Source organism: Mixophyes fleayi, chromosome 1 (assembly GCF_038048845.1).
Source record: "Mixophyes fleayi isolate aMixFle1 chromosome 1, aMixFle1.hap1, whole genome shotgun sequence".
NCBI lineage: Eukaryota > Metazoa > Chordata > Amphibia > Anura > Limnodynastidae > Mixophyes > Mixophyes fleayi.
The window spans coordinates 266,256,536-266,281,742 of NC_134402.1; the positions used below are offsets into that span (position 1 = coordinate 266,256,536).

General features: G+C 40.6%; 1 protein-coding gene across 1 annotated transcript in view; it reads right to left on the minus strand.

Moving 5' to 3' along the window:
- The window catches only part of DENND4C (DENN domain containing 4C), a 185,954-nt gene that overhangs the window by 65,549 nt on the left and 95,198 nt on the right, over nt 1-25,207 (minus strand). Inside the window, exons 3-10 of the mRNA XM_075210659.1 lie at nt 21,946-22,198; nt 19,717-19,786; nt 19,327-19,496; nt 15,684-15,925; nt 15,303-15,369; nt 12,473-12,531; nt 11,290-11,434; nt 9,598-9,773 (exon numbers count right to left, since the gene is read on the minus strand). Of these exons, the coding sequence (XP_075066760.1) occupies nt 9,598-9,773; nt 11,290-11,434; nt 12,473-12,531; nt 15,303-15,369; nt 15,684-15,925; nt 19,327-19,496; nt 19,717-19,786; nt 21,946-22,198 (1,182 nt within the window). The remainder of the gene's footprint in view (nt 1-9,597; nt 9,774-11,289; nt 11,435-12,472; nt 12,532-15,302; nt 15,370-15,683; nt 15,926-19,326; nt 19,497-19,716; nt 19,787-21,945; nt 22,199-25,207) is intronic.

Below are 25,207 nucleotides of genomic sequence, written 5' to 3' on the forward strand. Positions count from 1 at the left end.
CTGAATGTGCTCAGCGAGAACCAGGAGATCAGGTAGCGGAGCATTACTCTGGATGGCCGAGATCAATTGCTCTGCCCATATCTGCACCGCCTTATTTGCCCATGCAATTGCCATAGTGGGCCTAAACAAGCTACCGGAAGAAACATATGTGGACCAGAGAGCATTATCACACTTTTTGTCAGTGGGGCCTTTGAGAGATACTCTCTCCTGGGTAGGAATGGCAGAGGAAGTGGACAACCTGATAATCAGTCTGTCCACCTTAGGAGACGCCTCCCATTTAATACAATCCTCTGCTGAAAGCGGGTAAAAACTCTTAAATCTACCCGGCATAATGAACTGTTTACCTGGATTTAACCAAGCGTCCGTCACAATCTGCACCATCTCGGATGACGGTGGAAAAGACATAACCTGAGATTTAGTCCTTTTGAAAATGGAGAAACCTGAGGGAGCAGAGGGTGTAGGGTCAGCAAAATCAAGGCTATGCCTAATACCTAACACCAGACTTTCAATATTACCCACCGAGGTGGTCATAATACTCAGTGAGTCTTCCTCCTGAGTATCCAAGTCTACATCCCCATCTGATGGGATATCTTAACCTGGGCTACGACACTGGTTTACATCCAGTGAAGCCCTTTTGGCTCTGTGGGAGACCGCAAGTAGGCGATCATCACTCTGAGTCAGAGAACTCTGTGAGGAAGTGCCTGCAATTTCTGTCTGGTCACTTCCCCCTGCTACATGTGTGGAGCACTGCCCTGCAGTGAGAGATACCCAAGAGTCTGTAACCACATTCTGACGTATCTCTGCAGCCTGTAACATCACCGTAGTAAACTTCTCCATGGTTGCAGCAAAGGATTTAAACCAAGGCGGCTCTACCATGGCTACCGGTGTCTGAGCTGGGGCGGGATGCTCCTGAGATCCGGCCTCACAAGCAGAGCAAAGGGCACCTTTTTCATGCTGTCCTTTTGGAAGTTTTACTTTACACATCGCACAAGTAAAATACAATGCAGACCCTCCAGAGGATCCCCTGTCAGAGGACTCTTTGTTAGACATTACTGGTTAAATACAGTAAAAACTGATTATAACTAGACAGATAAATGATTATTGTCTAAACAGTTAATGTCAGAATACAGCAATACACAATTTGTAGCCAGATCTATATACCAGGGTACAAATCAGCCCCAAAGTAACTTTTAACCTCTCCCGCTAGGCAGATCAACCATGAATGTTTAAAATGTTTTTGTACACAAACAAACACAGGATTTAACGATACCAGTCATAGAAGAGGTAAATGAGAGGAGAGAAGCGACATGCAGCTGCTCGATATGAGCTTAAAATAGCGACTCCGCTGTGCAGGATCCTGAGAAGCGCGGGAAACGAAGGTCCTCCTCCGGCTCCGCCCTCAACAAAAAAATGTCTGCTCCTCTCTAAGTTACCCAACAGCTCATCTATAATATGGCTGTCGGTAACCTCTCCGCAACACGCTTGTTACAGTGCCCAGGAGCGTCTGTGATGTCTGCCTTTCTCATGCAGCTCCGCTCTCTATCATAGAGGGAGCGCTAATAGACCCCCGCTGCTCGTTCTCAGGGGAAGGTGGGGGCATGGAGGAGGGGGCTTGCCGGCTAGTTCGTCGCCGGGGAGAGATGGATCCTGGATCTCCCCGCGCGACCTATTTCTGTGGCCCGCTGAAGAGGACTACCTCCGTGGGCACCTAAAGCCCTAATGGCGCTATCAATCATCTAAAAGTTCGCTTCTAGGGGATGAACTGCTGGCAAGACAGGTGAAAGGAAGACCCGGGCATCAGCCACTTCTTACCTTGAGCGGGGATCAAGGTGAAGGAAGCCCAGGACTATTCACCCTCTCTGGGACTTAGGATCGATCCCCGCGAAGCACCACTGAGAAAAGAGGATTTATGTACTTACGTTAAATCCGTTTCTCTGATTCCGTCTGGGGGACACTGCTTACCATGGGTTGTGGAGGGAGCTTGGGGAGTTGGCACCTAATTAGTTAACTTTAGTACTGCCTACAGACCCTCCCCTTTACAATCCCCCCCCCCTCTTCCTCCTCAGTTATTTAAAAAGCCCCAAGGAGATAGGTCAATCAACCAAGAGCATATAGAGGAAAGGCAGAAGGGAGGGATCGCAGTGTCCCCCAGACGGAATCAGAGAAAAGGATTTAACGTAAGTACATAAATCCTCTTTTCTCTTTCATCCAGTCTGGGGGACACTGCTTACCATGGGGACGTTCTAATGCAGCCCCTAAAGGGTGGGACTACTCTGAAAGCCCCGCTCGTAAAGCACTACGAGCGAAATTTGCATCCGCAGAAGCAAATAGATTAAATTGGTAAAACTTTTAAAGGTGTGGACAGAGAACCAGGTGGCCGCCCTGCAAAGCTGGTCTGCAGAAGCCCCATTTCTCGCTGCCCATGATGCCCCTACCGATCTGGTGGAATGGGCCATAAGTCTCTCTGGCACCTGACGGTTAGCCTTTATGTAAGCTTGCTTAATGGTAGCCGTAATCCATCTTGCAATGGACTGTTTTGAGGCTGGCCAGCCTTTCTTATAGGCATCATACAGAACAAACAAGGAATCAGTATGCCTCACTTGAGAAGTTCTTTTTACATAAATGCGGAGAGCCTTAACCACATCAAATTCCTTAGGAACAAAGGAAGGGAGGGTTCTTAACACCGCTCTGTCTTCCTGGAAAACTAGATATGGTTCCCGGCAAGACAGAGCACCTAATTCTGAAACCCTACGTGCCGATGCAATAGCCAGAAGAAAGAGGACCTTCCAGGTCAACCACTTCAAATCGGTCACAAGTAATGGCTCAAAGGGAGGCCCTTTAAGCATGTCCAGCACCAGGTTGAGATCCCATGGTGCTGTAGGCGGAACATAGGGAGGCTGAATATGCAAGAACTCCCTGAAGAAAAATCCTAATATCTGGCTAATTTCAGGTGAAAAAAGACTGAGAGTGCCGATACCTGAACTTCTAGGGAACCTAAACAAAGCCCTGCTTCCAGGCCATCCTGAAAAAAAGCCAACAAACGAGGGAGACGAAAGGAGGACGTATGACATGTCCTATTTTCACACCGTCTGATATAGGCTTTCCAAATCCGGTGATAGAAGCTAGCCGAGACTGGCTTACTGGCCCGCATCATAGTGTTCACTACGCTGGGGGAAAAACCTCTAGCCCTCCAGAGGCTGGCTTCAACAGCCATGCCGTTAAACTGAGCTGAGGTAAATTCTGGTAACGGAAGGGACCCTGCAGAAGAAGGTCGTCTCGAGATGGAAGACGAAACCCTGGTCCTTCTGCCATAGAGAGTATGTCCGCGTACCAGACTCGGCGCGGCCATGAGGGAGCGATTAGAATTACTAGCAGACCAGTTTTACTAGTCTGAGCACGCGAGGAAGCATGGGAATCGGAGGGAACAGGTATCCCAAGTTGAAGTCCCATGACATCATCATAACGTCTACTGCCACCGCTAAGGGGTCTCTTGTCCTTGCGCAAAACCTGTGAACCTTCCTGTTGTGTCTGGAGGCCATGAGATCTATATCCGGAAGACCCCACCTCTGAGCCAGAGACTGGAACACTTCCAGATGGAGTGACCACTCCCCTGGCATCATCTGATTTCGACTTAAGTTGTCGGCCTCCCAATTTCTTATTCCTGGAATGAATACTGCCGATATTGCTGGAAAAAATTGTTCTGCCCAAATCAAGATCTGAGTTGCAATTTTCATTGCAGCTGCACTCCTGGTTCCTCCCTGTTTGCTGACATATGCCACGGCCGTGGCATTGTCGGACTGAACTCTGACAGGGTGGCCCTGGAGGAGGGACTGGGCCGCCCGGAGGGCTAAAAAAAAAAAAAAAAAAAAGCCTTCAATTCCAGCACGTTTATCGATAGGGCCGATTCCTGAAACAACCAAAGGCCCTGGAGCCGGAAGTGTAGGATTACCGCCCCCCTAGCCTTTCAGGCTGGTGTCTGTCGTGGCTATGATCCATGACCATGGAGCGAAGGACCTGCCCACCGTCATGTGATCCTGAATCAGCCACCACTGGAGTGATTCTCTCGTCCTCTGGGATAGAGAGATCCTCTGGAGATCTAAGCGTAGGTGGGATCCTGACCCTTTTGTCAACAGATCCCACTTGAAACAACGAGAATGGGCTCGACCAAAGGGGATGGTCTCGAAGGAGGCCACCATCTTTCCCAGCAGCCGAATGCACAAGTGCATTGAGGGGCTGGGAGAAGACAAGACCGGAGTTGTTATACTTTGAATTGAACCAATCTTCTCGACCTTTTGCTGGCTGGTGTCCATGATGAGGCCTAGGAAAACCATGCGTTGACACGGAACCATCTGGGATTTCTTTAAATTGATCAGCCATCCGTGGCCCTCGAGAACCGCCAAGGTGAGGGACAAGTGATGACGTAAGCAATTCTCTGAGGATTTGATGAGCAGATCGTCCAAATAAGGCACGACCTGAACTCCCTGAAGGTGAAGACATGCTGCCATAACTGACATGACCTTTGTGAAAACCCTCGGTGCTGTTGAGAGGCCGAAGGGGAGGGCCCAAAACTGATAGTGGAAGGATCCCACCGAGAATCTTGAGAGACTGATGGTGTATCCATATGGAAATGTGGAGGTATGCGTCCTTTATGTCTATGGACGCCATAAACTGATCCTTTTCTAAGCCGTTGATCACAGACCTTAGGGTTTCCATATGAAATTTGTTCACCCTTAAGTGCACATTGAGGCCCTTTAAGTCTAGGATGGGACGAAAGGAGCCGTCCAGTTTCTTGCTTCTGGTAATCTGGAACCCTGCAGATAACTTTTTGAGAGAGAAGAGAGGCGACACAATCCTGCATAGCCTGCCTTCTTAATGGATCTCGAGGTAGCGGAGTTTGGAAGAAACGATGTGGAGCCGGGCCCGCCAGGTCTATCCTGTACCCCTCTGATATAATACCCCGAATCCAAGGATCTTGGGAGGACTCTGCCCATTGTTCCTGAAACAAACACAGACGTCCCCCCACTGGTGCCCCCTGCAGAACAGAGTGGTCGTCAGGACGTAGGCTTTTCCTGGGTCTTGGAGGCCTGGCGCCTAGCTGCAAACGAGGATCTCCCCTTGGCAGAGGAGCCTTGAGAATTGAGCTGTCTGCCTCTAAAGGACTGTCCTTTAGGAAAAGAGGTCCCCCGAAAGGGCTGACGAAAGGAGCTGCCCCGAGGGTTCCGGCTCCTGCTAGGGAATACAGGCAAGGAAGTGCTTTTGCCACCAGTTGCCTGTGAATCAGGGTATCCAACTCCGGGCCGAACACACCTGCTGCTGAAAAAGGAAAGGTTTCCACGGACCTTTTTGATTCCGCATCTCCTTCCCAGGATTTCAGCCATAGCGTCCTTCTAGCTGAAATAGATGCCGCCTGAATAGAAGAGGAGACGGCCGCTGTGTTCTGGGCCCTCTCATAAAGGTACCCCGATGCCTCCTACAAATGCAAAGCCAGGGGGAGCAAATCGGAGTCCTGTAAGGCCTCTGCCAGCTGGTCTGCCCATGCTTCCATGGCTCTAGCAACCCAAGCTGAAGCAAATGTGGGTCTAAAGCAGGGGTCAGGGAACTTTTTTACCTTTTACCCCAAAATATATTTAGATACGCCGACGTTACCCCCTTGATTTGAAAGGAAGGAAATCATATATTATTAATTATTGAATTCAAATTTTTATTTAATATATTCAATTTTTCTTTGAAAGCTTCAACTTGAAAACTTCAGGTTTTGGAGAAATGATGTTGCTTCACTTTTGATATGAGAGCATCAGTATTGGGGCATTTTGACGTCAGAGCTATTTGGATACAGTCTTCAGCGTTCAATCGATTTCTCTGCTTTGTTTTTATTTTCAATAGAGGGGAAAATCCTTGTTCCCAAAGGTAGGTTGTTGTAAAAGGCAACAACTTTTTGACTGCCTCCTCATGTGCAATTTTGATGCCTTTGCAGCTGTTGACATCCAAAAATATGACAGATCTGCTTTGTTTTCAAATGCAATACGTGCTTCATTATTGCATCGAAGCTCAAGAAGTGCCTCTGCCAACCCTGGAGGCTCTTCTGGTACAACAGCAATTTCACATTTAAAGAGGTCTACAATCCAACTGACAGCATGTGAATCGGCAGCATTACCCCCAGGAATTTCATTTTTACCCCATTTGGGGTAATTTACCCCTGTTCCCTGACCACTGGTCTAAAGGAAGAACCCGCAGCCGCGAATATAGATTTCAGCTGGGATTCAACTTTGCGGTCATTGGCATCCTGAAGGGACGCTGAACCAGGAGCTGGAAGTAAGGTGTGTTTTGCCAATCGGGCTATAGGAATATCCACCTTGGGAATACTCTCCCAGCGAACCACATCTTCCTCCTGGAAAGGATACAGGGAAGAGAACCTTCTGGGAACAGAGAACCTTTTTTTCAGGTTGTTTCCATGCTCCTACTGTAATATCCCCAAGTTCTACAGAAGGGGGAAAACGGATAGCCTTCCTTTTGGCCTTCTTAAAGAGACTTCTGGCTCTAGGGGTAGGATCCTCCGGTTCTGGGAGGTCCAACGCCTGTCTAACCGCTAAAACCAAATCGTTAATAAATTTGGCTTTTAGGATTTTCTTCCTGTTCCAAGGATTGAACCTGGTCAGGATCGGAATAAATTTCCCCCTCATCCTCAGAACACTCCTCAGAGTCTGAAAGGACCATAAGGGGAATTACAGATCTAGGCCTCTTTCTTTTAGTAATCGGGATGTTTGGGGAATGAAGCAACTGGTTAAGTTTATCCAAGCCCCTTATAAATGCTGCAGACCATGCTGGTTCTGTGGAGACAGGGGCTGGGTCAGACTGTAATGAGGAAGGTCCTGGTATAGACGTTCCAATAGACCCTGAGGAAGCCGGGAGGCCTAAATGTGTGCTAGTATTATTAGCCACCGAAGTTGCCACAGTAGATAGCAACTGATTAGATTTAAAAAACATCTGTGCTAGGGAGGATACCGACTGTGTCAGGGAGGCCACCCAGGCCGGCTCCTCCGTCCGTGGGTCTGAAATCTGCTGGGTCTGCGCAGGGGGGACCCTTGCTTCGCATGCAGAGCGCCAAAGGGTCCTTCTGCCCACAAGGTAATTTTACATGACATTTTGAACATGTAAAATATTTTGCTATAGGGCCCTTTGCCTTATCTGTCATCTTTATAAAGGAAGGCACACCAAACACAAAGACTTAATTGTTAAATTTAGCTGAGTAGAGAGATAGAGAGAGAGTAATGTATGGAGAGAACAGAGTGAAATAACAAGTAACCAACTAATCTTGTCATAAAAGTTGTACTTGTAAATTTTTAAACACAATACAATATTTAGGCAAGTAGGGAGACTATAATGCAAACCCTTACTAGCCCAGTTTGTGCACAGCAAAATGGATTATGTGTTTAAATAAATCAGATACTTAGCCCATAGGCCACAAAGGGGAGAAGTCCAACAGCAGTGTCCTGTGCCTGCTCCCTCAGCTCTGTTCACTCTTCCCGGGCTTCTCTTGGCGCCAGAAGGCTGGGATAGACCATCTCTCTCTGGAAAGAGGGGGGAACTCTATGCTTTTGCCCCCCCCCCCCTTCAGTAATGCTGTCTCTGCAGCGGGTCCTTGTATAAAAAATAAAGCTTCTTGGAAGCGTGGCAGTGGAGACCTCCAGGATTGAGGTCTCCGCAGCGAAAGATACCCGATGCCCCCTCATACATAGGAGGGGATCCTCCTCTCTCCGTAGCGCCACTCTGCCTGAATTCCAAAATGGCCGCCGGCATCTTAACTATCCGATAACCGGCAGTCTATGCCTGTAATGGCAGCGCCGGTTATCGGGGAGGCTGGAGGAGTGACAGCGGTCCGTGTGACCGCTTGTCACTCCTAAATCAGGCACCCATTCTCCTTCTTCCTCTCCTGTCCCTGTCAGTGAGAGCCGCTGGCTCTTATCTGACAGGGCAATGCCTGCGCTGCACAGCTGTGAGTGTGTTCTCTATAGTAGAATACACTCCAGCGCTGCCACCTGTAAGAAAAAATAAGAATAAAATAAAATGAAATGAAATAAAATTTGTTAAAATTACACTAAGTACTAAAAAACACTGCCCAACTCCTGGGCACCTAAAAAAACTGAGGATGAAGAGGCGGAGGGATTGTAGAGGGGAGGGGTCTGTAGGCAGTACTAAAGTTAACTAGTTAGGTGCCAACTCCCCAAGCTCCCTCCACAACCCATGGTAAGCAGTGTCCCCCAGACTGGATGAAAGAGAAAAAATAAAATAAAAACGTGACAATCACTAAGAATGTATAGGCAGGAGCCTATACCAAACTGGCCTAACTCCTAAGGCAATAAAAAAAACCTGAGGTATCTACTGGAGAGAAGGGGCATAGCAGAGGAGGAGAGTAAAAATCATAGAGTTTTTAGTACCTAAACTCCCTATCCCACTACTATACCCCAATGTCTGGCAGTGTCCCCCAGTGGTAGGAGAGAGAAACAATATATTAAATTATGCAACTACAACACTATATTTCTTGTAAACCATAATATTCTTCCTCTTATACCGCAAGTACAGTGTTATATAGAGAATGAATAATACTTAGCCTATCCAGGCTAATGTTGAGCAGGCAGAAGGGAGTCCAGCAGCAGCCAAGTCTGTGAGTTTGACTGCAAAGTTTCCTTCCCAAGCTGATGCTTTGGCCCTGTGGAAGAAACCAACTTGCCGATTAAGACAGGGGGAGCTCTATAATAACTCCCCCCTGTCTGCAGCATCCAGTGGGCCTCCTGAGTGCTTGTAAGAGTTTGTCTGCGGTGCTTCTCCTATTAAGCCTGCAGACTGCCTCTTTCTTAATGCATTAAATGCATTATCCAATGTAGCTCCGTCCCCCCCCTCTCTGAGTAAGGGACTTGGTAGCTTCCAAGATGGTGGCGCGGCCATCGCTTCTGGATTCCTGCGCTCTATGCTCCACAGAGCAGCGCCGGTCCCCAGGAAATGATGTGTCCGCGTCTTCTCCCCACTCTCGCGTACCAGCATCATACAAAGACGATAGGTGGTTTTTGTGAGAGCCGCCGCTCTCCCGACCTGACAGCGCTGCAGCCCCTGTAAGTAGAGCAGCCTTGCTGTCCCAGCCTTCCTATCTTCTTTCTACACTAACCTAGAAAGAAAAACGGCCTATAAAAGGAAGTTAAACAGCAGCAAAATAAAAGTCAGCCCAACTCCTTGGGCACTTAGAATGCACTGATGAGTTACAGGGGGTTACAGAGGGTAGTAGTCTGTCAGCAGCCACGGTTTAATTAGGTTATTAATTTCCTCACTGGGGGTGAAATGAGAATGGTGGGGGAAAACACAAGGGAGTGACTGTTCAATTTTAAAAGGAGAGATTAACACAAAATGCCATTATGCCCAGGGTATATTTTTTTTTAATGTAACCCGATTTGTGAGCATCTTTAATCTTATACCGAAAGTAACTAAATAAAACCCCAAAAAACATATCACAAGCACAAGGCGTGATCTATGTAATTAAAAAATTACAGAAGAAACAACTAATTTCTGTTGTACCAGGGGTACACTTAGAATCCCTCTAACACTTACGTGTAGATCGTGCTTGTGTCCAAGTCAACGCAGACAACATCCTGGGGAGGGTCATACAGATCAAAGTAGCGAGAATCCACCCCAACAATAAATGGGATGGGGGCGCTGAGCACACCCGCCAGAGATAATGGGCAAAGGGGAACATAGGGACACTGCCACTGGAAGGGGAATATCATCTGAAGGAAAAATACAGTTAAAAATAAAATGATTATACAACACACACGTCATTGCCTGGTGGAAAAGTTTTAATTTTTGAGAGGGAGAGCTACAAGTTACAATATAAGCATAGTTTTTAGGACATCATTTTTAAAGTCATTTTTTTAAATTTACTATTGCTTGGTATGTTAGGGAGTTTGACGTTTATAGCATATTGTACATGTCAGTCATTCGTAAAAGAGTTTAGATGCCCATATTTTGCAGGGTGGCTGTATTAGTTTTATGGTAGTAAACCGTGTGGGGTGGTGGTATTATGTAGGAAGTAGTGTAGGTGGCAGTGTTGTATTGATGTCAGCACAGCAAGTACAATAATTGTAGTGTGTGTGTGGTGGAAGTGTATTGTAGAATGTAGAAGAATAGTGTGTACTGTGCATGATGGCAGTGTAGTGTACATTTTAGCATAGAATAAGTGTAAGTATTTATTCGGAAAGTATTATAGCATAGCGTTCTTGTCAGTACTATGTAGATGATTGCATAGTTTTTGTGTGCAAGTAAGTGGGATGGCAGTGTAATGTTGGTGGTTAAATTATGTGACAGTAATTTATATTAATGGCTGTAGTGTGTTTAAGTAGAAACGCATTGTATGCGGTGGCAGTGTCCGAACCAGTATGAAAGTAAAGATTTGCTTCTGTTTGGAGCAGGCAAAAAAAGTTTAACCTTAAACAAGGTAAAACGTTTTTTTAAACGTTTAATCAGCATAAAGTACCAATATCTATTTTCCTTTTTAAATATGAATCAGCGTGCATTAGATTTGAAGAAGTATGGTGGAAATATTGACCCTAGTCTCTCCCTCTCTGTCTGTCTCTGTCGTGTGTGTCTATATTAGGGATTAGACTGTAAGCTCCAATGGGGCAGGGACTGATGTGAATGAGTTCTCTGTACAGCGCTGCGGAATTCGTAGCGCTATATGAATAGATGATGATGATGATGATGAATATTTATAATTATAGATACATATATAGTAGTTATAGTAAAAAAACTCATTACATAGTGAGTGAGGAGAACCTGTAAAAAAAATTATGTACTCTCTTAAAAGTGCATATTGCACAGTATATAGACTAGCTGTACCTGGATGACTTATTCAATAACTCACTTTATTCACATGAGCAATAAGAATTTCTCGCATCATGATCTGATTCACACAACACACTCTGCCACCACTTCTTTCTATGCCTTTTCCTTTACATTGTCCGCTAACTGAGCAGTGTTTTCATTCCTATTGTCTCAGGTTTGTGTAAACATCACGTAATGGTTATAATGCCCTGTCAGTATTACTTACGATGTAAAGCACTGTGGTGCTATGATAATAATAAAATAATTATTATTAACATAAGAAATAAGGTTCTCTTTAAGAAGGAGAAAAGTTTTATTCTCAATACAAAATTTCTATATGGGATAGTGTTCCTCGGTGACCTTGAGACCACCATATATTGTATTTGACAGCACACAGATTTAAAAGAAGTGATCTATGCTTACAGCTACAACGGCCTCAGTCACTCCAGTCAGGACGGCTGGTCGAAGGGAGTGCAGAAGTATCTTGCTCTCTAGCAGTACAAAAAGCAGCAGTGTAGCACAGTTCTCTGGCCCCAGGCTCATTACTAATGTGCTGAAGTTTGCTCCACTACAAATGTAAAACAAAGAAATAGAAGAAAACGTTAATGCATAGCCCCTTCAGATAATAAAATATATTGAAAGTAAAATAAAGTGTACAGAACTATGGTGTAAAATGCAATATCAAGAAAAATAAAATAAATTATGCCTATAAACTACCAGAACTATAACAGACACACCATGGTCTTGACAAGGTGCAAACAACAAGAAGTCATAGAGCCCCAGAGATCAGCATTCAATGCTTCATCAAACACTCAACTTTTTTTTCTGTAATATAATCTTTATTATCGATACGAAAGGCAGAAATATTTAGGGCCCGATTCATTAAGGAAAGTAAGACAGAAAAAGGTGTAACTTTTGTTCTGGAGAAACCATGTTACAATGCAAGGGGTACAAATTAGTTTATTATTTTGCACATAAGTTAAGTACTGGCTGTTTTTTCATGTAGCACACAAATATTTGATAGCTTTATTTTTGGACTGAAATCTAAAGCTGTTCAAGGACGTGCCCTACCACAACTATAAATTTGCTCCCACATTTTAAATTTACGTTCCCCTCCAATGTAACATGGTCTTTCCAAGATGCAACGTTACTCCTTTTTTTTGTGTTTTACTTTCCTTACTGAATCAGGCCCATAGCGCATAAGGTATCAATAGTCAGCATTATCAGTAAGAGAAAGAATTATAATAAATTGATTGTAGGATGGGAAAGGACTGAACACATAAAAATAAAAAAGGATTATCAGGAGAGGAATAAGGCATCAAATAACCGTTAAACTATTGTACTTCCCATTTTCCATGCAGTGCAATCGCACACACAATATAGTCCGGTTTACAATCCTTGAAATTATTAAAGCTGCACTTTTTTTTACCCATAAATATTCCCTGGGTAGATTCTGCATATTTGCCAAACACAATATTTTCACAGATATAAGAGCCTATTCCTGTTCTTCCAACTTATTTAAACTAATTAAACTATCATGATGTTAACCTTTCAATAACAAAACATTATTATGATTTTTAAACAATTTGGTCCCTGAAAAACTTACCTCAGAGGTAAAGGAGTTGATACAGGCTGAGAGAGAACCAAAGCATCGTGTGCAGACAGCTGTAGAAGTGGTTAAAAAGTATAAAGTATTATAGAACTAGTTGGCAGCACAAAAAAGAACTCTCATTGATTTAACCTCTGCCAAACAACACCAGGAATTAACAAATGACTTTACACATTTGTTTATAAGTTGGGTTTCACAAACTGCAGAACGAACAATATTGCAAAAAACAGCAAATCAAAGGGCAATTAAATTGCACACACACACACAAAAAAGTGTCCAGGTGTATTTTCATTGTTTAGTAATCCATCATGGAACATTTTCAATTAGTCATGGGACATAAATGAGCATATACAGCCAAAAATATGAGCACCCTTGCACTTTTTAAAAAAAATAAAATAATTCACAGTATTTGGTCTCCACAATTCATTCCTATTGAATATACTGAACCTTTTTTTAATTTTGAATACAGCGTATCATTTTATATCATAAAATGAAAAGAAATGTCTCCGACAAACTATTGACAAACTGGGCTCAATATTTGGTAGCACAGACTTTGGTCAAAATAACTGCAATCAACCACTTGCTATAACCCTGGATGAACCTTCCTGCACATCTCTACTGGCAGTTTGGTCCACTCTTCATGTGTAAAGTGCTGCAGTTGTCCCAGATTTCAAGGTGCTTTCTCCCAACTGCTGTTTTCACATCTCTGCACGGGTGTTCTATGAGATTTAGATCTGGACTCAGAACGGTCCAGCATCTTGTCTTGAACGATTCCTGGGTGCTTTTTGAAATGGCCTGGTAGTCTACAGATTTCATGTACATATCCAAGAAGACACACATTGCCAGGTGCATCACAGCAACCCCAAAACATCACTGAACCTCTTCCATGTTTGACTCTAGGGTAGATATTATTTTCTTTGAAGCTTCATGTTGCTTTCCATATGCATAGGAATGATGATTTACCAAATAGATCTTAATTTGGTCTCATCTTTCAACAGGGGAGTTTCCCAGAAGGAATTTGGAGTACTCAGGAGTGTTTTAGCAAACTCCAGTTGGGCTTTCTTATATCTGTTTTTCAACAGTGAGGCCTTCCTACCATATAACCTCCTTTCATTGGGATGAAGCAAGTTGAAATTGTTTTACCTTGTGTATGAAGGTCAGCTTGTATCTGTTTAGCAAATAATCAAGGTGTTTTACCCACCATAACATTACCTACAGTGGAAACAAGAATATCAAGGTCTATGGAGATTGATTTATAGCCTTGTGATTTTCCTTGTTGCTGTCTGACCACCTCAGACAATTCTCTGGCTTTCTTTCATTTGTCCAATCTCATTGCAGCACATACAGTGACACAATACAGGAGAATGAGTCCTTTTCTCTATACAAGATTGTTTAATGAATGATTTCTTTTAACAAATGTATTTATTGCAAGGTTGGACAATCTCACAGTAACATTTGCACATAAGAATTAGCAACTTTTATATTGCATGCACAGATGAATTCAGTTCAAAAGTGAAAGGGAATCACATGCTTAAAATCTAACTATTTCATATTCCTAAGCAAGCACATTTGTTCTCTTACTTGATGCGTGAATCATTTACCCCCCCCCCCCCCCATTACCCCCCTCTGGTCCCTGTATACCCCCTCTATACCCTACAAACTTGAAATGTTAAAATAACATCTCTGCAGTAATAAATATACAATTATCTCCCAAGTACGAGAGAACCATGAGAGTGTCCTGTTGTATGTAAACACGTGTTACCTATTTCTGATTAACCTCTCGAGATTCTGTAATGCATTTTCTATTGAAAAAAGATGTTTCAAATAAAAAGTTTTCTAAAAAAAAAAATATCTAAATTATTTCTAACTACTACTAAAAAGGTGCCAGTCATTATGTCTGGCCCATTTAATTATTTCTGTGTGGATTAAGCAACAACTTAATACATTATTCCACCTTTTGTGATTTACTCCACTGCAAACCAAAGTCATACATAGATGGATCCTAAAATATTTTTTATTTTCAAGAATTTTATGGAAGGAAAGGAGCATTATTAGAAAAAACTGCAAAGGTGCCAATATTTTTGGCCACGACTGCATAATGGATATACTTAGCAATGATTCTAAAAGATACATTCTTCTTTTAGTAAAACACATCTCATGTTAGAAAATTGCACATAAATAGGGACCAGCATTATACTGACTAATGCTCAGACAGTTAAAAGGTCTATGAACATACAAAAATGTTTTATCCTATCAATGTTTAGTAAATGTACAGAATAAAAAGAGTGTTGGATAGAAAATATACAATTCAACTATCTTTAGAGTCTTTTTAAGGAAGTACAGCTTCCTCTCAACTTACCTACCAGCTGATCACAACATAGAGGAGAAAGTTCATGCTTGGCAGCAAGTAAGTAGAGGACAGAAACGGAAAGGTGGGAGAGAGAGCTGATTAGATGGGTTGGGATAAAAGATGAGGAAAGGTAGAATCTGGAAAGTGAATGGCAAGAAGAGGAAGAGTTTTTTTTATATTTGATCATTATTAAGCACCCTTAGCCATAAAACAGCCACAGTGATACCAACAGTAACCACAAAATGTGCAATATGAAAATGCATTTATTTGTGCCAAAATGTGGTTATAACACATCCACATATCAGGGCTGCCTCAGCTGAAGTCTGTTCCATCAATACAGTAAGTAAAATGCAGACAACAAACCACATAAAAACCACACAGATATTTCCATATGACAAACAAGCATTTACACAGAGTCTAAAGCTCATAATTGTGTTAGTAAACGTAAAACAAATACATAAAAAAAATTCTGGTTACCTGAACAAGGATTCTTGGCCTTTGAGGAGATGGGAAGGGAACATTGTGCATGAAGTGCGATATATGTCTAATAAAACAAAACAAAAAGCAACACAAATGTAACCACCATAACACAGTCTAATATACTATAATGGTAGCGTTTCCATTATTCAAAATAAGGTATAGAAATGGGGCTACACTCCACCCAATGTGTAAAACTGTTCTATTATTTGAAAGGGCGCAGCTCACAGTGGCTAAAAGTATGTAAATTGTTTTATTTTGCGTGGATGTAATGACAAGTAAGCAGGTTAGTATTAGCCATATAGTGTGATTGCATTACACAACATACTCAACAGCAGAATACAGATCATGCAATTTCCATAATGAGACTGTTAGACATACTTTTCAATGGGAAGTGTGTGTGGACCAGACACAGAGAGCTTGTAGATGAACATTAAGAATTTGCGGAAGGTTTCAAAAAAAGGCCAGTGGGAGAGCAGGCAGATGCACTTGTGGGTGTTGAGAATTTTAGAAGTCATCACTTTTTTCTCCACCGCCGTAATGAGCCCTAGCTGGATCATCTGTTTCTCGGACAGCATTTCCCGGGTGTATGGTTCATAGAATTGAATAGCAGCACCATAAACCTATTGTAAGAGAGGCGAGTGAGTCATTTAGAGAAAAAGCTTGAATATCAACTAGAAAATTATATGATCAAACTTAGTTTGACACAGATATTATAGACAGTTCTGCTAGCAGTTATTTTTATATTTACATTTCATTTGGCTGGGATATGAGACATTACAATTACTGTTAACAGTTAGTATTTGTGTGGCTATTATATATGGAATTACATGGAAAATAAAGTTTTCACAATCACAAAGGAACAGTCAAGTCGTAAGAAAATAGAGGAAAAATTAATGCTTTGAACAAATTTGCGTGCCTGCATTAGGTGGAATTAAAAAAAGGACTTTTATACTTACGATAAATCAGTTTCTCCGATTCCATCTGGTGGACACTGCTACCATAGGGTTGTATGTGGGGAGCTTGGAGTTGGCACTTAACAAGTAATTTCACTTGTTTAATACTTGCTGACAGAACTCCTCCCCTCTGTTACCCCCTGTAGCCTCACTGTAGTACAAAAGACCCCAAGGTAGGGGAAACCACCACTAAAGACCAATTAGCAGAAGAACTTAAGGGAGGGAACGCAGTGTCCCCCAGATGGAATCAGAGAAACGGAATTATCTGAAGTATAAAAATCTTTTTTTCTTTATCTGGGAGAAACTGCTACCATGAGGACATTCTAAAGCGGCCCTTGAAGGGAGACACCGCTCTTAAAGCATGGCACGAAACACTGCGGCCAAAAAAACAAACAAACAGTGGCCGTAGGACCAACAGTAACTAGATTACGTATGTGAAACGACAGCCAGAGGATTATATGAATCCTCGGCTAAAACAACATTAAGTGCAGCCCAGATAACCTAGAGATTCAATTTGAGCCCTAAAAACTATCGTAGACTGAGTGAAGAGAGTGAAGTTTTAGGGTGGAATTTTTATTTTAAAAATGCAGACATTTAATAGAAGAAATCTCGTTCCCTTTGCTACTTTTTAGACATTTATTTTACCTGGTTCTACTAGTGCTATTGCTTCCTATTTTTACATGTAATTAATTTTCTACTATTCTCTGGATATCTGTACTTGTGCTATTGCATACAAATTCATGCTTCAGCATGTACGCACATACTCTACAGTATTCATCCCAGCACCTATTTCCCTGTGCTCCAATCGGCTGTTTTTACTTGCCACCCGGCTCTTGGAGCCCAAAAGAGTCCTATTATAATAGAACAAACCATTGTTTCTCCTATTCGAATTGTCACTATATGAGCACTACAGCCAGCAGTGTGTGTTAGACCACTGACCACCAGTCTTGGCAGGTGCGGGCAATAACCTCCAAAAGTTTTCATTATTATTGCAAAGTATTACATCTGTCCCCACTCGGCTGTTTCTCAGTGCCACCCAGCTGGCAAAATTTTATGGGGGGAACACTGCTCCAACCATAGGAGTGCAGAAATAGAGGTGATCTGGATAGAAGCTTCACAAGTGTCGTCAGAACACTTTGTCCAGGTGTCTGCTTGCTAAGCTCATGGTGACCTAAGAATCACAGATCAACTGAAAAGTGTACCTTACAAAGAAACTGCATTAGAAATCTGTGCTTTGATTCCACATGCATTAAACAGTTGCAGCGTGACAAGCTGATATAATACCTACATTGCACACAATACTATCAGAGCTTAAACTAACAAACAATCATATATTTAATCGCCACACACCCGATACTTGGAACAAAATGCCGTTTGTTCAGATCCAAGTACAGTTAGTGAATTTTATTAGGTAAATCCTTTATTCCCAACCCTCAGTCACCGCCCCCCATTAATGTCAACATGACTCCACACACTCCGACATACGTTTCGCTAGTTGCTTATCCATAGAGGCCTATGTAGGTAATACAATGCTATGCAGTAAGGCTAACATATAGTAAACACAGTGTGTGTGTGTTGTGTAAATCAAATCATTTTATGGTTCAGTACTTCATATCGTGGAATCCGATCCATGTACTGATCCACATGCAGTGTGATAAATACATCAAATATGGAGGAAGCCACAATGTTATAAAATCTTTACATTGTAGCAAGCATAGATAGCACGTATTTGTGAAGCTTGAACTTAGATTATGCAGCGAGACCAAAGCAATTTAGACACAGCGTGTGGGTTGTGAAAATCATATCTATAATTTTAATAGTTTAGAGCTTCATATCGTGGAATTCAATCTATGTAATGATTCACACGCAGCCTGCTAAATAGTATACACCACAAAGAGCCCTACCAGAATTACACAGAATATACTGTTTAACCACTTCTAATGATAAGATTAACAGTTTTAAGTGAATTCTGAATTAAAAGAATATGCAGGACTAATCCACAAATTACTATAATTGATGGTGGTTATTTGAAGTAGCCAGAGAAATTATATAGAAAGTATAGTCTTTCAGGGAACTTCAGGTTAAATTGTTTCAGATAACCAGTAGAAAAGTGGAGTTTTATATTTACGATAAATCAAGTTTCTCTGATTCCATCTGGGACACACTGCTACCATGGGTTGTATGAGGAGTTGGCACTTAACTAGTTATTTAATTGTTAAATCTAACTTGCTGACAGACTCCACCCCTTTGTAGCTCCTCTAAGACCAAACAGCAGAAGAGCAGAGGAACGCAGTGTCCCCCAGATGGAATGAGAGAGGCAAATTAACCGTAAGTATAAAAATTCTCTTTTCTTTCATCCAATCTGGGGACACTGCTACCATGGGGACGTTCTAAAGCAGCCCTCTAAGGGAGGGCCTGCACTGATAGCCCGCATGCAAAACACTACGGCCAAAACTGGTGCCCGGGGACGCAAAAACATTAAAACGTAGCAAGTAGAAACTAAACCCAACGCCTTGGACACTTAAAAAAAAAAATGATGCGCTACCGGGGGTTGCAGAGGGGAGGAGTCTGTCAGCAAGTGAGATTTGTAACGGCAGTGATTAACAGGTATTCGGAACACAAGTTGTAAATGCAGCAACACACTCACATTTAAGCTTTGTGGAATTTTATTTAACTAGATATTAACTTGTATTTTTTATGTATTTAAGCTCAACCAAGGAAAGATGTTTTAATGTCATTTTTTCACTGAATTAATTAGCATCTGGTGGTGACAATAATTTACCTATATTGGAGATAAATTAAATAAAATAATAATAATAATAATAATAATAATAATAATTTACAATGACTTGTTTTCAGTTTTAAGTAAAACTAGTACATCGATTGTGCCAATTTTAATCTTAAATCTTCATGCAATTTTTTCCCTAAATGTTTTTCCCCTATGCCTACTTTTCAAATAATAAATACATTAAAAAAATAAAATATAAAGTAATTTGTTTCACATGGTCTTAAACTGTATTTTAGTAAAATTTAAATGAACAGGGAACAAAGACTACAACATTAGATACCTTGTCAGCATTGGAGCCAGTTAGGACAAACGTTGAAAAGACAGGAAGCGGGTACTTGATTTGGGGGGCCCAGCACTCAATGGTGGCTCCCATAGGAAGACAGAAGAGAGGCACAGACTCGGGAAGTGGGAACGACTCATAATCTTCTTCTGGATATCTAAAGATCATATCTGCAGGAAAAAACCATGAACCCAAAAGTTAATATCTTACACACAAAAAATATGCTACAGTAACAGTGCACATGTTATGCTTCAGTCACAGACATAAATATATTTTTCTTATAATAGAAAATGGATAAATGTAGATATTCAATTAAATTGTTGTATGTGAGTGTAGACATGTATACACCATTTGTTCAATATAATAAATTTAACATCACTAAATACTAACCAGCCTTATAAGCAATGGAGTTTGATGCCGGGACAGACTTCTTATAACACAGGAAAACATTGGATCCCCACTAAAATGGAAAAAATAAATACAAAAATCAAATAAGATTTAGAACTTCAGTGTAATGATTTCAGAAGCTGAACACACACATATGTATGGAAGATATTCCCTTAGAGGAATCTGAAAATAAAAACTAACTATTCATTTTCTCTACATATTATTTTAAAAAGTCTTTATTTAGGAAATACATTTTTTTGCTTTCTTGAAAAAGGTATAATCTCACATAATCTGTATTTTTTTAAACAGCAAGTTTTGTAGCATTTTAACATGATACCTTCCAGGAGGTGCTCTTATAACTTCACTGTCAAAACCAATCTTTATGGCAGATTTAGATAACTATCACTGCAAAATATCTTTCTCAAACATGGAAGCATTGGTTTCTGCTTCTTCACACAACAGTGTAACTTGACCTCTGAGTAAAAGCCAGTCAGTCACAGACCTTCTCTGTGGTCAGGTGGTATGTCATATGACTGTTATTGCTATGGTAATATCATGACAGGGAGTACACTGTAAATAGTTAATAGCAGCTTCAATCACAACTCAAAGTAAAAATAAACAAAATGACCTCTGTTCCAACAGGCAGCCATAATGATGTTAAAGAAACAATATCATTTTTACATTCGATTGAACACCTCTAGTGATCATTAAAAAAAAACAGAACAAATAAGCATTCCTTTTTAAACAATTTGTAATATTGTTAGGCTAATTATAAAAACAAAAAAGTAAAACCCACACATAAACAAAACTTCAAAGTCTGCTCCTTTAACATGTTTAGTGATACAAGAGTCAACTTAGAAATCCAGATACTTTCTAAACAGAAGTCAGCCGAAACCACTCCCGTGACTGGAGGAAAGGACAGGAAAGGAAAGTGTAAAAGTGAAAAAATTAGTCACATGACATTCAGGCCACATGTTAGAAAACAAAGTACTATGAATAAATTGAATTTAACTACTGTTGCCAGAAAGACCATAAGTTAAAACGTGTATAAATATTTGTTTCCAGGAGGACCTTCCATTTTCAGAGTGTGTGACAAGTATTGCAGCTCTAAGCAGCCAAATAGATGAATTTCAGTAAGCACACTGTATGACAAAAGCACTGGGGCCGCACTTAAAGGGATTTCCCGTTGTCCAGAACCCTGCAATGTTGAATTACAATATTTCTGTTGGTTAGAAGGAGGAAAAACTAGTGTGTTTTAAAAAAAGACTATTATATGACTGCAATCTAAGAATATTTTTTGTGGGCATCTGCCTATGTTTTAATGAATTTTGGCTTTAACAAAATGGCAGCTGTTTTTGGCTTTAGTGTGTTGTTCTTATTTATGTTGTGGCCCTAGTGTTTTTCTGTGATTTTAGGAAAAGAGAAAATGGAGAAGGTAAGTTACTTGTGCTCCTGCCAGTGGCGGATCAAGGAGTGCAATCGCCCCCCGTAAAGTAAAATTCTAGATGCGCCCCTGGCTCCTGCACAATTTCTTGGCTGCAGGGAATGATATGAAGCACTAAGTGAGCAAATGTAACACCAACTGTATATTTTTTTGTAATTTTTGATGTCAGAAAATTTTAGTATTTAGTATGTATAGCTGGATAAATTACCAAATTAATATATTAATTTGATAAGATGACCAATATCAATCTAGGAATTTTTTTAATTAATGTATAGCTTTAGACCTCATTCTTTATTTTCTTTAACATACATTATATTTATAATATACTTTTATATTTTTCTAAATTCTATTATTATTGCAGCAAGTGTATTTTGTTTTTGCCTCGTTCCAAAAAGAATTTCCGCCCTCCCTCACTCCTTTCTAGAAATTCTGCCTTTGCCTCTGGCTTCACGTCACAACAATGCTTTCATGTATTTACAGACATTGGAGGTTAACAATTACGTGTGTACACCTTTTTAACAATGTTTACTTTCTGGTCTATTTTCCTTAAAAATGTGTTGTTCCTACTTTATAGGGCTTTCTCAGCCACTCACAGTAAATCATATGCCTCCCTTTAAAGCGCTGTTGAAAGCAGTAAACTGTGTTTGTAGTAGGGAGGACATAAAATCCCTTTAATCTCCCGAACATATCACATTATTGACAGCTACATACATATACTTTTACCAGAACAATTCATTTTGCTACATAAAAATGCATGCAGACCACTCAAAACATTGATTCCTCCTTACCATGCCACAGTTGAGGTTTTTGTCCACTTTACAGAAGGTGTGAGGAGGGGTCTCCCCTTTGTTAGCTATGATTACACAGATGTCTGTCACTGCAAGAGAGTTCTGAGTACGATCTGGAGGTGCTCTGCGATAGTTGATGAATATTCGTAATGAGCCAGCCGAACTATTGTTGACATTAGCACAGCGTCCATATGGAGTGGCTTGGATGGTTTCACAGCCAGACAAGAGGCGCTCCTTTCCCTCATATAAGACTCTAAAGAGAAAAAGGAAGCACATAAGCATATAGGCACAAAAATAATCCATGTTATGAGTCATCAAGCAAAGCAAGGGACTAAAAGTTCACAATGGCCAGGCTTTCTTCGATAATATTCCCATATGAGTGAATATGCCATGTTAAACCTTCCCCTGACTTGTCCATGCAGCTTTGATTAAAACAAAGAATGGTGCTATAATTTCTCCTCCCTCCATCACAAATTCATATTTCACAAATTCATATCTCGCAACTTGCAGAAAACACCACAAGAGAGTTAGGACATTGGATAAAACAGCACATAAGTATTCTTAAATTCTGCACCTGAGTGAGAATCACAGAGATCTCTGATGGTCTAGACTTTTGCTCACCAACTTTGCTATCTTTTCCGGAGTAAGAGTTACAACAAATGAATAAACATGTAAGATAGGACAGATAGAATGCTTGGTTCTAAATGGTGGGTTTATATGCGGAGGTTATTTTCAGGTGCGATCAAAAATCAGTGATGTTTTAGATACTCTATTACCTGGAAATACGCACAGACACACATTATGCAAGGCTCAGACAGACTTTGTTCAAAATTGAATCCCCCCCCCCCATTAAGCTGAATCCTGCAGGTATTTTGTTTGGTCTATAATAAGCACAAACATTATATTAATATCCACATAAAAATAACAACAGAACATATAAGTCTCATGCTTTCCTATATGTAAATTAAGTTTTCCTAACAAATTACTGAAATATCAATTCAAATATCAAAGAAAATCACTGTTGCACCATAATATATAAATATATTCCTATTTCTATTTTGGAACATGGAAAAATATGCAATATTCAGATTTGTAGTTTTTTCCAACCAGATTGGGCAGTTGGAGATGAACAAGGAACTGGGGAGGGGGGATCCTGAACCACAAAAAAGAAAAAAAAAACCAAAGCCATTTTATACATTATATTTGCACCGAATAAGAAGGAAGGGTGAGGAGGACCAAGATGAGAATTGTAAATACTGTGTTCATTTTTCTGTTTTGATTAGTGGTTTTTTTTTAAATCATTTCTAAGCTAGCGTCTAAAATGCATAACACTATGTGTGACACCCAACAAAATAGAAAATATAGCCTTGGGCTGAGTTTGTTTAACCAAGTACTTCCAGCTCTGAAACACAATTTCAGTTACCCATAAGGAATTGCCATGTAGCACTTTCATTCTTACCCTTCATATCAATACACACACACACACACACACACACACACACACACACACACAGTGATCCCATGCATATAAGTGAGTTTGCAGTTAAGTCTAATCTAGAGTACAAGTGTCTCCAGGATTGTGGGCTTTTATATCAACAAAAAAAAAAATATGAAAGAAGAACAGAAAAACACAAGTGGGCTGGATGACTTGGCAGCATACCAGTCTGTGTCCAATTCTGAGTTTCCAGGAAACGCAGGTTAAAGGGTCTACACACAGCAGGTGCGGACCTAATTACTTGGGAGACATGTGACTGGAACAATGAGGAAAGGTGAGAGCACCAAGGGCTCCTGTACATCCCTTTTAATAACAATGAAGAGAACTGTGGTAAGAGCACAGGGAGTGGCGGGAGTGATTCACATTAGTTAAAGAGGAAAATGAAGAGAAAGAAATAAATACAAAATGAATGCCGTCTTTCTCTACAGCATTAGCACAATTAACGACATGCAATGCATAACACATGTATCACACACTTACACGGTACAACATGGAAGCACAAAGTTAAATTGTATAAAAAGGTTTGTTTAATGTGCCTTTCTTAGTCTTAAGAAAGAAAATGTTGAAAGCCCTGGCATAGCTGTTACAATAATTTGAACTCAACCAGAGGATGTAGTAACAAATTTTGGCTATTACATGTAGATGCATAAACAGGTGCTCAATAATAAATCCAGCAGACAAGTGAGCAGCTGAAGTGCTCATCATGGAATATTGTGCAACTAATATACATATCACACTATGGGAATTATAGCTGGGAAATCTTTGTGTAATAAAATCATACATTTCCATCTCCTGCACATGGATTATGAGGAGAGCAAATATGGAGAAATCCATTATTGCTTTAATGTAAAATAATAATGCAGGGCACAGGTATAGAAGGTGTCATTACAATACACTAATCAAACACAGCATTAATACCACCTGCCTAATATTGTGTAAGTCCCCCTCACGGCGCCAAAAAAACTCTGACCCATCAAGGCATTAGATGTTTCAGACTGCTACTAATGCATTTGCCCAATTGGATATGATGGTGCATAGATGGTCCAGTCACAATTCCGCTATAGGTCCTAATCATTTCTAGTTACACACCAATCTACAGAAGTGGTAGCATAACAGAGGTATGTTGTATGTTGTGGTAAAAAACAACAGAGTTCTAAAAGTACATAGAAATAAATATACCCTATGTAAATATAGTATCCTATGCTTAGAAGCATGTCCATTAAAGCATCTCAGATGGTCTATGAAAGAGAGTACAAAGTTACAAGGTTTTGTCTATACTTTTCAACACATGTACAAGCCCTGCTGAATTGAGTGTTGCATTTATACAGCCGAAAACACAAAAAGAGCAGCTTAAAAAAGAAAAACTAAATAAAATACTGGAGGGATAAGATATTAATAAACAACATTGATATTTGTAGTTTCTGCTTTTTGCAGCTAAAAATAGTGGTGGTCTGTGATTGTCCATAAAAAGCATCTAATCTCGACTCTGAATAATAACATTTTCTGAGCCAAGTATTAGCATCCTTCCCAACATTTTACAAAGCAAAATGGGGGGGGGGGAGGGAGGAATAAGTTCTACCCGCAAAAATTGGGTCCTGACATTATATATATATATACACACACACACACACACATACATATATATACACATATATATATACACACATACATATATATACACATATATATATATATATACACACACACACATATATATATATATATATATATATATATATATATATATATATATATATATATATATAT